At 33.8% G+C, this 15121-nt stretch overlaps 1 protein-coding gene across 1 annotated transcript in view; it reads left to right on the forward strand.

Moving 5' to 3' along the window:
• The window catches only part of IL1RAPL1 (interleukin 1 receptor accessory protein like 1), a 1388178-nt gene that overhangs the window by 1072288 nt on the left and 300769 nt on the right, over nucleotides 1–15121 (forward strand). The window contains exon 6 of the mRNA XM_020881599.2: nucleotides 4011–4085. Within this exon, the coding sequence (XP_020737258.2) occupies nucleotides 4011–4085 (75 nt within the window). The remainder of the gene's footprint in view (nucleotides 1–4010; nucleotides 4086–15121) is intronic.

Here is a 15121-nt window from a genome sequence, read left to right on the forward strand (position 1 = left end):
ACAAAGTAGAGAAGGCGCTACTTAAAATACACTTTGAAAAATATCTGTGATTTTGAAAGAACAGATTTTTGTGGTAGGACAATTTTAAGTATCCAAGAGGTATTGATTGTTCTTAATAGTATTTGGGGGTCTAAAAATAAATTTTAGAGGGATGTCAAAACAAATATCCACTCATTCTAAGTATTTCATACTAGTCGTCTCTTTAAGATTATTAGAAAAATTTGAGAATACTGGACTCATTACCCTGTCTCTTGTCACTTTTGCTTTGGAATATGGGATCCTATTATTTTGTTATTCCATAACCAAAGTGTACCTGGCATGGGGGAAAAAAGAGAGAAACTTCATCTCTTCATAATTATTTGTAGAATGTTAACACAGAAATTATTCCTATATACAGTTTTGTATATACCAGCTTCTAGATGTTTCTCTAACTAGCAGCTGGTAAGCAGCACAAATATTCTTTAAAACTTCCTTTCTACTCTGAAGAATGATTTGTCAATTGGGACATATTAATAACTCTGTAAAAGAGTTTTTATTCTAAAATAAAGATTTTAATTTTAAAATAAAAATATTTTTTATTTTAAAATAACTATGTTATCTTTAATGTTGTCCATGGGGTGTTCTGAAAAATAAAACGAGAGCCTGAAAGTATATTCTTTGGTGGATGCATATACATATTTCAATGCATAATTAGCCAGAAAAACATCTCTACTGTTCTTGCTGTATATTTTTTTTCATAGAAAAATGTGATTAGGATTTAAAATCAACCTGTGCTTCATATCACTACTGTCAGACTTGCAATATTTTTTCAATGGTTTCACCTTTGTGTGTGTGTGTATGGGAGAAAGAGAGAGAAAGGAGAAAAAAAAAATGCCCCCAAAGGCAAGTTGTTTTCTTGACAATAAAATGTCAGTTGGTCTAGTCATGGTCTAATGCTTATTACTTTTTTTTTTATTGAACTAGTTTGTTTGAGTTTCCTTCCAGTCCTACTTTTGCCCAAGCAGAAAATGAAGAGGTTTTGTGTTTGCGTGCATGTGGTCATTTTGTTTGGTCATTACCATTCCTGCATTTGTTTACCAGTTCTGTCACTTCGATTCAACTAATATTTATTAAACACCTAAAGTGTCAGGAGCATTCAAAGAATGGGTAATTCAGCACATTTCTTTTCTTTGTGGCAGCACAACTGGTCACCCTCAAGACTGTGGAGATATATCTTAGCTTTAATGGTCCTCCCATTTCACAGTCACATGTCAGATCTGAGGTCAGATAGATTCAGTTCACTTTTATCAAAGACAAGTCAATCATACAAGAAACATGCCTAAATGATCTCCTCTTACAGCATAGTATCAAAGCATCGAGATGACAGATTGCACAATATGAGTGTTCTGCTGTAGTAGGTCACTGCTTTGCATGTTTTTGCTCTCCTAACACATTGCTCACACCTTGGGGGCAAACACTGCGCAGGGCTGTAGTAGTTGCTTGATGGAATTTTCAAGGATCAGGTGATAAAGAATCGAGAGGCAAAGTCCCAGCAAGGACTCCAGCTAGTCTTTGCTCTGTCACCTTTGGCACACTGCTTGTGCTTTTTGCACCTCAGATCATTGATCTCTAAAACAAGAGAATTGACCCGGCTCCAAATTTTTCCACTATCGCTGTTTTTTTAACTTCTAATTACTATAATAGGTAAAGGCAGAAATCAAAGCTATTCCAAAGCCCCTGTCACAATACCTAGCACATGACACTGCCCAATATACAGTACATCAATTAAGATGGATTGGACTTTTTTGGTTAAAATCTTGGACAAAATACTGATGTGTAAGATAAATAAAAGCAGAGATATTTTTGTCAAGAGAGGAGTAGGTGGCACAACCAAGTATGAAGTCAACTCCCAGTCCACTCCTTATCTCTGTCTGCATTTCATCTGCCCAGAGGGATGCTATGGAAACCATAGGGCTTTAGGGAACTCAATCTAAAAATCAAAAAACTTAATAAGCTTAGAATTTTCTCTGGCTTGAGCATTCTATGCTTCCTCTGCTAACTTGGAGTTGTCCCATGAGGATAATATAAAAAGGTCTTAACGACGCAGTACTATGCCATGCAGTGGGTGGTGAATTGGAATGGAGAACCATACAACCATTTTATATTTCTGAGTAAATGTCCTACATGGGGATTTTATTATCTTTCTCTACAGATAAATTAGTCTGGGATGTGTTTGAACAGAGAATATTTTTCTCAGCTACTTACTATAACTGCTGAATTGTCTACTTGTAACTACACAGTCACAAGCTTTTCTAAACTGAGTTAATTTACTGAATAAGCTGGTTATTTTGACGCTATCAGTCAGTTCAGTTCCGTCTCTCAGTCGTGTCTGACTCTTTGCGACCCCATGGACTGCAGGACACCAGGCTTCCCTGCCATAGTTGCTTTCAAAGTTTACTGAAATTATTTGATAACCACAGCTTAGGACCTATGGCTTTTTTAACCTATTAGTGGTGAACTGCTTTGCCAAAATTCAGTGAATAATCGACTTATTTAGCTGATAGGAGAATAAAAATCTGTTAAGATCACTGTAGGCAAGAAATACAAGTGTTTAAGGTTAATCAGAGTGATGTCAAATCTTCGAGAAGAATTTCAAAGTGATTTATCTCATCCTATTACCCCAGCTTTCCTCCCCCCTTCCTTCTCAACCTGGTGTTAAATATTAATGAAGATGAATAATGCATTCAATTAGTTATGAACAAAAGCTGTTGATCCTGTGTGAGGTTGGTCTTCCAAACCAGGACTCTTAGAACTCATCCCTGTTTTCCGAGTTAGGATGCATCATCCATTTGCACTGACTGTGTTTTCTGTGAAAGAAAGAGAGTGGTGAGCTGCCAAAGCAGATTGAATTCTTGAATCCTCTGGTGAGGAGGATATGTGGCTGACTCGGGGCACTGCTGTCTAGATCAGCCTTCCAGTTATCAACCACACTGGCGTGTCCTCCTGGCAAGGAAGGAAGAAAGCCCTCAATGCAAAACCATTTAATTTTTCAGTCAATTTCAGCAACCCTTAATTGGTCGTTTCTGTACTTCCTACAGAGTTGAAGTTGCAGTGGCAGATTTCACAGGGACCTGGCAGGCTTTTTAGTCCGAGAGGGTGAGCAGGAGTCTTTAATGAAGCATCCCTGACTATTTGCCTAAAGTCCAGATTGTCTAGTTTAGCTCAGGATGAAGTATGCAGTGGGAAACCTATCTTCGAGATGCTTAATAGCCCACTCTTAGATCTGTGTGCTGATCATTGATAGACTGATAAGTGCACAGAGCAGTAATGTGTAGAAGCTAAAAATCAGACAGTATATCATGCAAATTAGCAATAAGTACTATTAAGTGTCACAGATAATAGTGATAAAGGGTTCTGACTAAATGGAAGTATCATTTTAAAATATAACTTGGTGAGTATTTATGTGCATGTTGGAGTATGCAGCTTGTACTTGTAGTAATGCAATGCCACACTGCTTTCATTTATAGGAGATGTATGTGAGAAACACTTAATCTAATTACTAAATTATGGATTTTGAGGCAATGTGATCCAGAGTAGGGAATCTAGGAATGGGATTAAGAAGAAATGGACAATATTATGCCCCCCAAAGTCATTGAAATGCATGATACAGTTATATGTGTATCTTTAATTAACACAGAGAAAATGTAGGGTACCCTTTAAAAAGGAAAACATCGCGCAGATTGAAATATTTGGTAAAGTGCAATCATATATTCATAAGGTCTGAGCAATCTTGATTCTGTGCTTCAGCAGTCTCATGTGACTGTCAATTTGGTAGTGTTATATTTGACTCATGTATAATCTAATAGCTTTTCAGCTTGCCTGAAGGTACTACCTGCAATATGTAAGTCACTACCTGGTAAAATGCTTTGACACACTACTCAGAGAATGAGAAATATTTATGAAAATAAACTGTGTTCTCTCCTTCAGTTTATGCAGCATAACTCTAAGTCTGTATTATTATTGTTTTTCAGCCCCTCTGACAGATAAACCACCCAAGCTGTTGTATCCTCTGGAAAGCAAACTGACAATTCAGGAGACCCAGCTGGGTGAGTAATTCCTTAATTCTTGTTAGTACACTTTTCTTGTTACATTCTGACCATTACTAAGCCTAGATTGTAGCCTGGTGTAATACTCTGAGCTAAGCCCATGTTTATTTAAAGGGAGAAAAAATTAGAAAATACCAGCAAATATGGCATATTGCATCCCGCCATGCCTGCATTAGGATTAAGTTGGACATATGGATGTCAAATCTCATGTGTTATTTAGATGGTTGTTGAGAAATTAGGTGGTTGTTGACAAATTAGATGGGCTGACAGTGTTGCTGATATTATCTTGCCATTTTATAAGGCTTGAATTGGTTTTAAAACAAGTAATGTGGAACTATTTGACTTATAATACCCAGTTATACATTAAAGTACAGTTTTTGAAAATTGGGGGAAAGGGTAGAGATTCATTAAAATGAATGACACTATTACAGTTATGGATAATGTATTTATAAAATGTGAGCAAGTGACTTTTGATTAAAAGACTGAAACAGAAGAATATGCATCTGAGTCTCTTTTTCTGTTTTGCATATAGGGTTATCGGGACAGAATATGTTCTGGTGAAAATATCTAGTTGTCCACAAATCTGAATTTTAACATATTTATCTTAGTGTTAAGTCTAGAGTTTCTTAGTCTGACTTATCTATACTCAGTTATACCAAATTATTGGAAATTTCCCCTCTTGTTTATAAATACATACAGCACATTCAATTATATTTTTTATTTGAAATATAGTATGCATGTGTGTATATATCATAAACTTTAGCAGAAAATTATTTTCTTTTAGTGGTTTATTATGAAATGTTATCAAAAGCGTAATTTTAGCCATATATTCATGGTTTTTAAGGAATATTTTGTTACATTAACTGTTTGAAAGTAGAAATGCATTTAATGAATACAACTAAAAAATTGATTGCCCATCCCTTATGTTATCAATGTTGTTATTGTTACTGGGGTGAGAATTTAGATCAAGATTGTAAATCTGTCTTCAAAATGAAGATTACAGATCTGATCATCTTACTAATAGCATATCCAAAGTTGTAGTGCAAAAAGGTAAGGTGATGGTTTTAGAGACTATAAAATAATTGTAGTCAACAAATTCCAAAGTTGGAAATATTCACCAATTTTCAGTCATGAACATATGTAATTTTTATACAAGTCAGAGCATTAATATGTTTCTTTGCTAATAAACCCAAGCCTTTGGATTAAATCCATCTTACATGCAAGTAGTTTTGTAATTGTCATTATTTTGAGGTGGGAAACCACAAGTAACATTAAAGCAATGCTATATGTAAAACAAACATATTAAAATCATATCGTGCTCTTTACGCATGCTATGGTATATTGAGGTATATTAGATTTGGTATATTATTAGACTAGGCATATTATTGCTACTTTGAAAAGAAATTTTGAAATATAAATTTTCATAAGTGACCATGTTCATATAGACCTTTCAGTAACCCCTAGGAAGATGTATTTCTAAGGAGTTATGCAAAATTATGAGTATCTTGTACCAATAAGAAGTGGTTTATTGTACTAGTTATCTGTAATGAACATTGCCAAAGTGATAGTAATTGTATCCCTGACAACATAATTCAAACAATTTTATGAAAGATGGCTGCTCATTGAGTTTCCCTATATTTTCCCTAAATTTTGAATATATCAGATTGTTCCCTGCCTTCTACTAAAATGTTCTACAAAATGGAATAAATAATTCATAAAGCTCTATTTTTTCAAAAATCACTTTTCTTGAACAAAAATTACAAAAACAAATCAAAGCACATCGAAAAGATGAAAAATTTTATGCAAATTAGAAGGTGTGTCTGTATATTTGTTTGAGGAAAAATGGTCATGTCTGTTATCAAAATGCTCCAGAAAAATACTCTAATTAATTCCTTTATTGTCACTGTCTAAAGGAACTTGAGCTCACTTTAAATTCCAAGTAAACCATAGACATCAACCTGGGACTTATATTCTAGTCAACTTTTGTTTTATTTTCTGACTCCAGTTCTCCATGTGATAAATCATTTACTAGTTTGAGAAATTTAGCCTTGATCCATGAATTTTTGAGCAACAGTTGATTTGAAATAACTACCTTTTAGTGTTTTAGCTTTTATAGTATTGAGGTAGATGAACTAACCACAAAGGATAAGTGAAAATAGGAAACAATGTTAAGGGCCAAAAAAAGGAAGGACTCGAGATGCCTAAAATATGTTTGTTCTTTACAAGGTGTACTTTGATTTTTCACCTCCTTTGGGGTTTGATTTTTGCCTTTTCCAGGTCTGAAAAAGCTATGACTTTGTATATGCTCAAAATGTGTTATCAAATCCTAGGGAAGGGAACTGAGTGAAGAGTCATGGCGGGTGGTGGGGGGATAGTAAGGAGGGTGGCCAGGGTCAGTGAAAGGGAACCTGTAAGTTATGCCAACTTTCATGAGAAGGTAAAAATCTCCAACAAAGTTTCACTGACCAAGAGCTCAGGGGTCTGACTCAACCTTGTCCTAAATTGAGGGTTAACCTCAGTGGTGAATAAAACTACTATGTGCATTAATTACAAGAGCAATCATTAGAAATTACACAAAGCTGAGATAATACATGTCTGATGACCTAACATGAACATCTTGGCTAATTTAAACACATATCTAGCCAACAGATCTCCAGTGTGTGTGTGAATATATAAAACACATTCATAATGACTTAGACAAAAGCACAAAATGCATAGATTCATCTTCATCTCCAAATTCTGCTTTCTCTGCTGTTTACTAGCCATGACTGCCTTTCACTTTCCACATCCCTCGCATCTTCCTTTTCTTCTAATTCTTTCATCTTCTCAAAACAAAAGATTCTGATAGTGATCATTTAAACTGTTTCAGTACAGAAAGCAAAAGGCACCAAAAATTTCAAAATACTTGGGGAAAAACTAATGTAATAGTAACTAAACTCCTATAAAACATGTAAATTGGGTGGTTTTGAATTTCAATCAATATGGTGTTACAGCTAGTGATTATAAGTGGCATCTGTATGTTATTTCTAAATGTGAAAAAAAAGACTCTGTCTCTTTTAAATAACTTTCAGGCATCAGCAAATATGTGGACAGAACTTTCTTGGGCAAAAGGCCCAGAAATCACACTATACAATTCTGAAGGTCAATCCAGGGGGTGAGCCTGACTTACTCTTTTCAGGCAGCTATAGTCAAAGGAACCAAAGGACGTACACCATTGTCTTGCTGAACTTGAGCCCTAAGGATGTCAATCAGAGATGTGGTCTTCTTATGGCCAGGAGCCCCTTTTCAAAAAACTTCTAGTCCAGAGGATGTTATATTAATCATTACCAGACTTTCAAAGAGTAGAAATTCATTCCATCCTTGTCCTAGTGAGACACATTATACTTTATAACTTAGAATTTACTGAAAATTATCATTCATTACTCATCTAGATATGAGAAGTACTTTATTTACATTTTGCTTTAAAAATAACTTTATAGGTTAGTTTCATAGGTTAATTACAGATAGACCTTTTAGGAAATACAGAAAAGAATTGTGTTTCTTACACTTTATATTGTAGAAACATTCTGCTTCTATTAAATATTCCCAGAAAATATCCCTTTAATGGCTGTATGACATCCTTGTGAATGTCCCTTAACTTCATAGATATTGCTGGAAATTTGGGTTTTTCCAAGTTTCATTATCATAAATAATGATACAGTTATCTTTAGCCATACGTTTTCTGACTTATTTCAACAGGACAGATTGCTAAAAGGAAAATTACTGGGTAAAAGGAGATAATTTCTCCAAAGTTTCTTGATACATAGTTTCAAAATTCTTACCAGAGAAGTACAGACTCTCACTAGAAATATTAGTGAATTTAATAACTTTTCATTTTTTGATACATTGCATAAAATATTATATCTTTATAACATAGGGCCCTTAAACAAAAATCCACTTTCCTTAAGTATCACAATCATTTCTTCCTTCCCCATTTAAGTGCTTTCTTTTCATTCACTGAATATGACTGTAGCTTCTTTTTTCAGGATTATCCACATTTGGAGGGTTTCAAATAAATCTAATCCATATTGTTGAAGAAATATAGAAATTTAATCAAATGTCTGCAGTCTCTATCCATTTTTTTCTCTTGCTTATCTTAATGCTCAACTGAAAACTTCCTCTAGAGTCTGTGTGTCTTAATATAAGTACATGGTAATTTTGTGATGTGCTTTGGGTATAGGGATTGTCAATAAATACTAATTGACAATAAGGTATCCATGTTACAAGGGATACACATCTCCAGATTTTCTGTTAAAAAAAATAATTAGACTGAACTGAATAAACTGTTCAACAGTGCTGTTGTTTTTCTTTAATATCCACTTCCTGTTGATAAATTTGTTAAAAAGAAACCTTGTGTATCAGACTGAGTTACAAGGATTCACCAGACATTGCCATCTCAAGGAAAGTGGTTGATGACAATATTGAAACCTCAGAGTTTTAAATGTCTGTCCTTGTAAAGGACACACTACACATGTGACTAGATCCAATTTAACTACAGACTAATTAAAATAAAATGTCACACTAGGACTTAATTAACACATCTTGCTCTGATAACACCATATTATAGTTTGCAGAATTTTAAACTTCAAGCAGACTGAGGGGAAAATGTCCATGTATTATACAATAGATCCTGATTGATAATTTAATAGGAAAACTTTTTGTCATGAAAATTTTATGTTTCATTTTGTTGTTCAGTCGCTAAGTCATGTCTGACTCTAACCCCATGAAGTATAGCATGCCAGGCTTCCTTGTCCTTCCTTGTCTTCCTGAGTTTGCTCAAACTCATGTCCACTGAGTCAGTGATGCCATCCAACCATCTCATCCTGGTCACCCCCTTCTCCTTTTGCCCTCAATCTTTTCCAGCACCATGGTCTTTTCCAATGAGTCAGCTCCTCGCATCAGGTGGCCAAAGTCTTGGAGCTTCAGTTTCAGCATCAGTCCTTCCAATGAATAGTCAGGGTTGATTAACCTGTAGGATTGACAGGTTTGATCTCCTTACAGTCCAAGTGACTCTCAAGAGTCTTCTCCAACACCACAGTTTGAAAGCATCAATTCTTCAGCACTCAGCTTTTTTTTATGGTCCAACTCTCACATCCGTACATGACTATGTTTCATTTACTATCTTGCTAAAGTAAGTGGTTACTGAAACATATTCTGCTTCAATCCTTTATATGTACTAGAACTTCGTGTGTGTGTGTGTGTGTGTGTGTGTGTGTGTGTGTGTATAGTGCATGGAATTTGTTGTATTACATATATTCTAGTTGAGTTTTTAATCCAAGAAAAGTATATAGGGAATTATTTTATGGAGTGAAAATTAGCTCTCTAACATTTACTGTCTAGGTCTATATTTTCATAGCTATTATTTTCTTGAAACAGAACACATACTATCTGAATAGTTACTTATTTAGGAAGACTGTTTCCTTTCTCAGGTAGGGAAGTTCTTAATGTCAGTATCCTAGAAACAAAACAATTCAGGTGTTAAATTTGATACCTAATTCTGAAAGTGACATACAATACTGTTGATGCTAAAGAGTACTTTGCTGCTGAGTTATGCATCTGATTCAAATATGACCTTCCTTCCCAGAGGTAAAAAAGTCAGATTTGACTGTTTGGGCTTTTCCCATCTGCAAATACTCTTCTGGTTGTCATCAGCAAATGGAATGCTGTTGACTTTGGCTTTACTGCTCCATGGGGAATGTACAAACTATATTTTAACTGAAAAACTCATAGAAAGCACCATAAAACTTCCTTTTCACTCTGAATAAAAACGTTTGTATCTAAGTCTTGATTTGAGATGACAAATGATGTACTTGTTGCCCACTTAAGAAAGACATGCAGATCAGTGGAGTTCTACCGGCTGAAATAAAACTTGCTAGACATAAATTAGAGCTTCTGGGAAAATAGACATCATGATTAAAGCGTGTAAAGGCAAATACAGAGTAGTGTTATAATTATTTAAACTAATGGCATTCAGTTCTACTCAGTACAAATTTATTGCACCAGGATGACTGAAAGTAATAACTCTTGACAGCTGTTGTAGTCTGATATCTTATTTTTGAAACCAAAAGGACCTTAAGAATTGTGATTTTTAAGCTGAAGAGAGATATTTTCATATTAGTATTTATTTAATATGTCATATTCTTATACAAATGATAAATCAATAAATGGAAACTAGTATTCACATTTTTAGATCATTATATGGCCTAACATGTATGATATGAATATTGAAGATTCTCAAAATCAGAGTCCTTAGTGCTAGAGAGGAAGAATAGATTGGGGGAAAATGCAGCTTTGCATGTTCGCTTTAAAAATTGCTAACTAAAGACCCAGAGACTCAGAGAATAAACTAGAGAGACTCAGAGAGAAAGGGGAAGGGGCCATATAGGAATGGGAGAGTGGGAGGTTCAAAGTATTGGGTGTAAGATAGACTTAAGGGTGTATTGTACAGCACAAGGAATATAGTCAATGCTTTGTAGTAACTGTATATGGAAAGTAACCTTTAAAAATTGTATAAACTTGTTTTTAAAAAGTTCAACAAGAGCTGAGTGGCAACAATGAGAACAAATGTGCACTATTTTAAAAATAACTTACTCTTCTTAATATTAAGTGTCTTATTGCAGTTTCTCAGTTCAGAACAAAATCAAGCCAAAAATTAAAAAAAAAACTGCTAGCTAAGCAGAAACCACACTTCCTTTTTAAGTATTACATGCTCAAGGCCTACTGCTAGGTCAGGCTTGAAACTCAAAGAAGATGGAAATGAAGGTTAGAGCAACTCCTGTGGGCCATTGATTTCTGAAAGTTTAGAAGTCAGTTGAAACATTTTTTAAAATGCTTTAAAAATGGAATAGAGAAACTGTAAGTGAATCTGCTTGTTCTTACTTTGGAAAAGGGCCAAAAGAGAGAAAAGGAATGAAGAAAAAAAAAGGTCCAGGAAAAAATGTTGTCACAAAACCAATGCAGAGAGTCCTTGGAAATGTTCACCTCCTGGTGTAGTTCTGGTCTAGTTCGTTGGACACCAACGTGAATCATGTCGCTTGCTCTTTTGCTATAGCACTAAGAGTACAGTTTTGTTTGTTTGTGGTCAACTGAGAAACTAGATATGTGAAGCTCTTCACATTTCTAGATTTTGAAACTTTGTGAAGTGGAGGGACTTGATAGTGAGTCAAATTCTTCTCCTTAAACCGATGAGAAAACAGAGACCAAAAACGGCTACATGTTTCTGTATCATAAAATTTGCAAAAACAAACTTATCATTGCCACCATCATCATTTTTTTTGTTATTAATCATGACGATTATCATGTTATTATTTTGGTTACTTACAATAAAGAGGCAGCATATAGCAGTGGTTCCAAATTCAGGATAATCCAGCTCTACCACGTACTTCTGCTGAAATCTCTAACAAATAGCCCTCATTTTCCTAATCAGTAAAAAAGATACCATGATAATACCTAGCTCTGTAGAGTTAGTATGGGCATTTAATGAAGTAACACATGTAAAGATTAGTACATTGCCTGGTATATGTTTAAGTGGTCTATATATGCTTGCTGCTATAAGTTGAGCTATTTTAATGCTACACATACACACACAAACACACACACACACAGAGTGCTGTATATATGAGATTTATGAAATGCATTTTAAATGCCAATGATTGTTTGATCTTGTTTATATTCAGTAAGCCTGTTAGTGTATAGCATAGACAGTATTTTAGAAAATTTCCATCTCTCATCTAAGAACAAAATATGCATACTAAAATTTTCAACTTAAATGAAACTATGTCTTAAAGAAATTATTGATTTTAAATCAATTAATTCTTCAACAAATCTATCCAACTGCATGACCATAACAGAAGAAAATGATTGCCAGCCTCTAAACATTGACCATGTAATGAACACTATACCTTGTGAATTTATCAGTAACCATCAAGAAGAAAGTAAGAGTGAAAAAATTACTTTTTCAAGTAAAGAAATTCAGATATGATATTTCTTAAGACAAAGGACATGAGAATAATTTACAAAACAAAGCATCAACCATTATGCCTGTCAAGTTCCTCCTGAAGGTTTTGGAAATAGTCTTATTCATTTTATAGAAAAATACTGCTTTTCCTCTGACAAGTACTATTATCACAAAGCTTTCTGAGTCATTCCTAATGATTGAAGTTTACCAGCATAGAAAAATGCAGTGAGTATCCTATGTTAACATGAACTTCTGTATTTGCAAAGTAAATGCCAACTTCTCAGAAGTAAACCTATCAAAGGACTTAATGGTGTAGAATATTGAAAGAAGTTTCAGAATAAGAATATGTACCACATGACTGATGTTCATTAAAACAGAAACTATAAAAAGACCCACATCATTTTAAATTTGAATATAAAGAGATGTTCATCCATAAATTTCCTTTTGAATTTTGGCTAAATAACTGAGCATTCCTAATTATATGCAGACTTTTCATGAAAAATAACTCGTGTTTGAATATGATTATAAAAATAGGATGCCAGTATTTTACGGTCTAATGTTAACACACTTAGCATTCTAATCATACCTTACTCTACCAACTTACATACAGATTTGTGGGTAAATTGAATCATCATCATTTCAGAGAAGTGTTCCCTTCATTTTTGATTGATCTTTCATTGGTAGTGGCTTAACATGTCAGTTTTAAGAGGGTCTGTCCTCCAGTCTCTTTTAAGCAGCTAATGTTCAATGAAAGATTTATATGCACAAGTGAAGTACTATAAAGTAACTCTGTGGTTTATTATTTTATATAAGATTCCTTTTGTAATGGAATAATCGCCCCTATAACGTTTCTCTGTTAGTGAAGATTTTTACATTTTTGTAAGATGTGGTTCACTGATGCAAAACTGGCAAGAGGTATTTCTAATTAACCCAAATAAAGGATCAGCCACCTATCACTTCAGTATGTCTTCCTCTTGTCTATCAGTGGAAAATGATATCCCCTTTCTGACTTTTGCCTCCTCTGAGGAAATATTAAATATTTTAATATTAAATATTTAATATAATTTTAATATTCAATATTTAATATTTTAAATATTAAATGTTTCCTCTGAGGAAATATTAAATTTTTTCCCCCGTTATAACTATTTAGTTATAACTGAGCATGAGATATTCTTGTTACTTCAACAATCTACCCTACCACATGTAGATTGTTGGAGTAACAAGAATATCTCATGCTCAGTTATAACTAAATAGTTTATTTTCATTAGAGTTATGTTGTGAAGGCCATCATACTATCTTGTCTGCCTTTATTTCCTTGGACAATATCCTAATAGAATGACTGTCATTATGACTGCCATTCCAAATGACTGTATCATTTGTTTTTCCATAGCTATAACCATTATTTCCCATTTTAAAGAGAGCATTCTATATTTTGATGCTTCTGGAATTTATATGGACCTTTTCATTACATCATTCTGTTGACCCCTTCTTTTTTCCTGCATATATTCCTATGTATTTAATAACGTTTTTCTCTTTAATATAAAATTATATACAATGAAATTTGTTTTGTTTGTCCATGAATACCTAAACATCCATATTTTAAGATGTAACAAAATGTATGCTCCAAAACATGCCAGATAAGCCCAGTGCACAGAGTATCCAGAAAATTTTAAAACCTGCACCTCACCACGAACTCTCAAGAAGAGACCTGTCTTACAATTTACCAGATACAAGCCCAATGTTACTTTCTCAGAGAAACTAAGGATTTTAAAAAGTTTTGTAGTTAGGATATGTAAATTTTGATTATAGCATGTATTATCTGATCAAATAAGAAAAGAAAAAAACTTGATTAAGAGTTTTTACTTTCCATTGGTCTGGTCAGAAGATACCTTCCATTTCCACTTCTGGTTCACAGTGAACATGAGAGAAAGACTTCAAGATCCTTAGGAGTCCAAGAAAGTCAATACTCCCCTCCCCCTCCCACTTCCCTGCAGTGATCTCCTCAAACTTACAGGCAGGCTACAGGTTTTCTCAGTCTTGGAGAGTTTTTGTTTCCAGTTTAATAAAAGCAGGGCACTCACCTCAGACTTGCCTGACAAAGAATTGTGTTTGTAGAAACTTGGCATTTCTTTGAGTATGAAGAGAGTAAGGGAAAGTACATTGCTTTTCTAGAAAATTTAAATCAAATTCATTCTGTTACTTCCAGCTATCACTAGAGATAGGGTACTCACAACATAGTGTGTTCTAGGAAAATCTGAGATTGTTACCACAAATGTTCAGTAAGAAACCATTTTAGGAAATAGCTTAGGGAAAGTTCAATAAATGTAGTTTTGTCCTCTTATAATAAGGAATTTTTTAGTGTTTCTGATAATAGACAGTTCTGATTTGATCAATTATCTTGGCAACTTTAGGACTTTTAATTTATTGATTAAAATTTTAAAATATTTTCTGAGTAATATATCTAATTTTGGCCAAAATTACTTGAGATGCAATTAGACTATTATTTTATACTCTGCTTATTATATACAACCTCTTTATAAATGGTACAAATATTTGCTTCAGAATTATATATCACATATGATTTTTATAAAAGGATAAATATACAAAGATAGTTTTCTTAGGTATAAATAGAATTTTTTATTTCCCATGAATAATGCATTTTTGCTCCAATGCTCTTGATTAGAATTTACTACTAATTAGAGAGGAGGAGTAACATTTTTATGTAATGGAGATAAATAAGTGAATCTTAGATTAGATGAATATAAGAACTGTTCACTTCAGGTGATATTAAGTGTCACAGAAAACATGTTACTATATACTAAAGAAATTTAAATTAAGAGGGAATTCTTTTGACAAATTCCAGAGCATATAGGGCTTTATTTTCAGTCACTAACTATATACATGAAATAAAGTAGAGAAGGCAAGTATATAAACAATTCAGAGGGAGAATAATCCAAAAAAGTTTATTTTTCTTCTCAAATACATATCTATTTCAAGCAAAAGTTAATTTGAAGAATTTGGAGATACTGGGGATCAGCTT

The sequence above is a fragment of the Odocoileus virginianus genome, chromosome X (genome assembly GCF_023699985.2).
Source record: "Odocoileus virginianus isolate 20LAN1187 ecotype Illinois chromosome X, Ovbor_1.2, whole genome shotgun sequence".
NCBI classification, from domain to species: domain Eukaryota; kingdom Metazoa; phylum Chordata; class Mammalia; order Artiodactyla; family Cervidae; genus Odocoileus; species Odocoileus virginianus.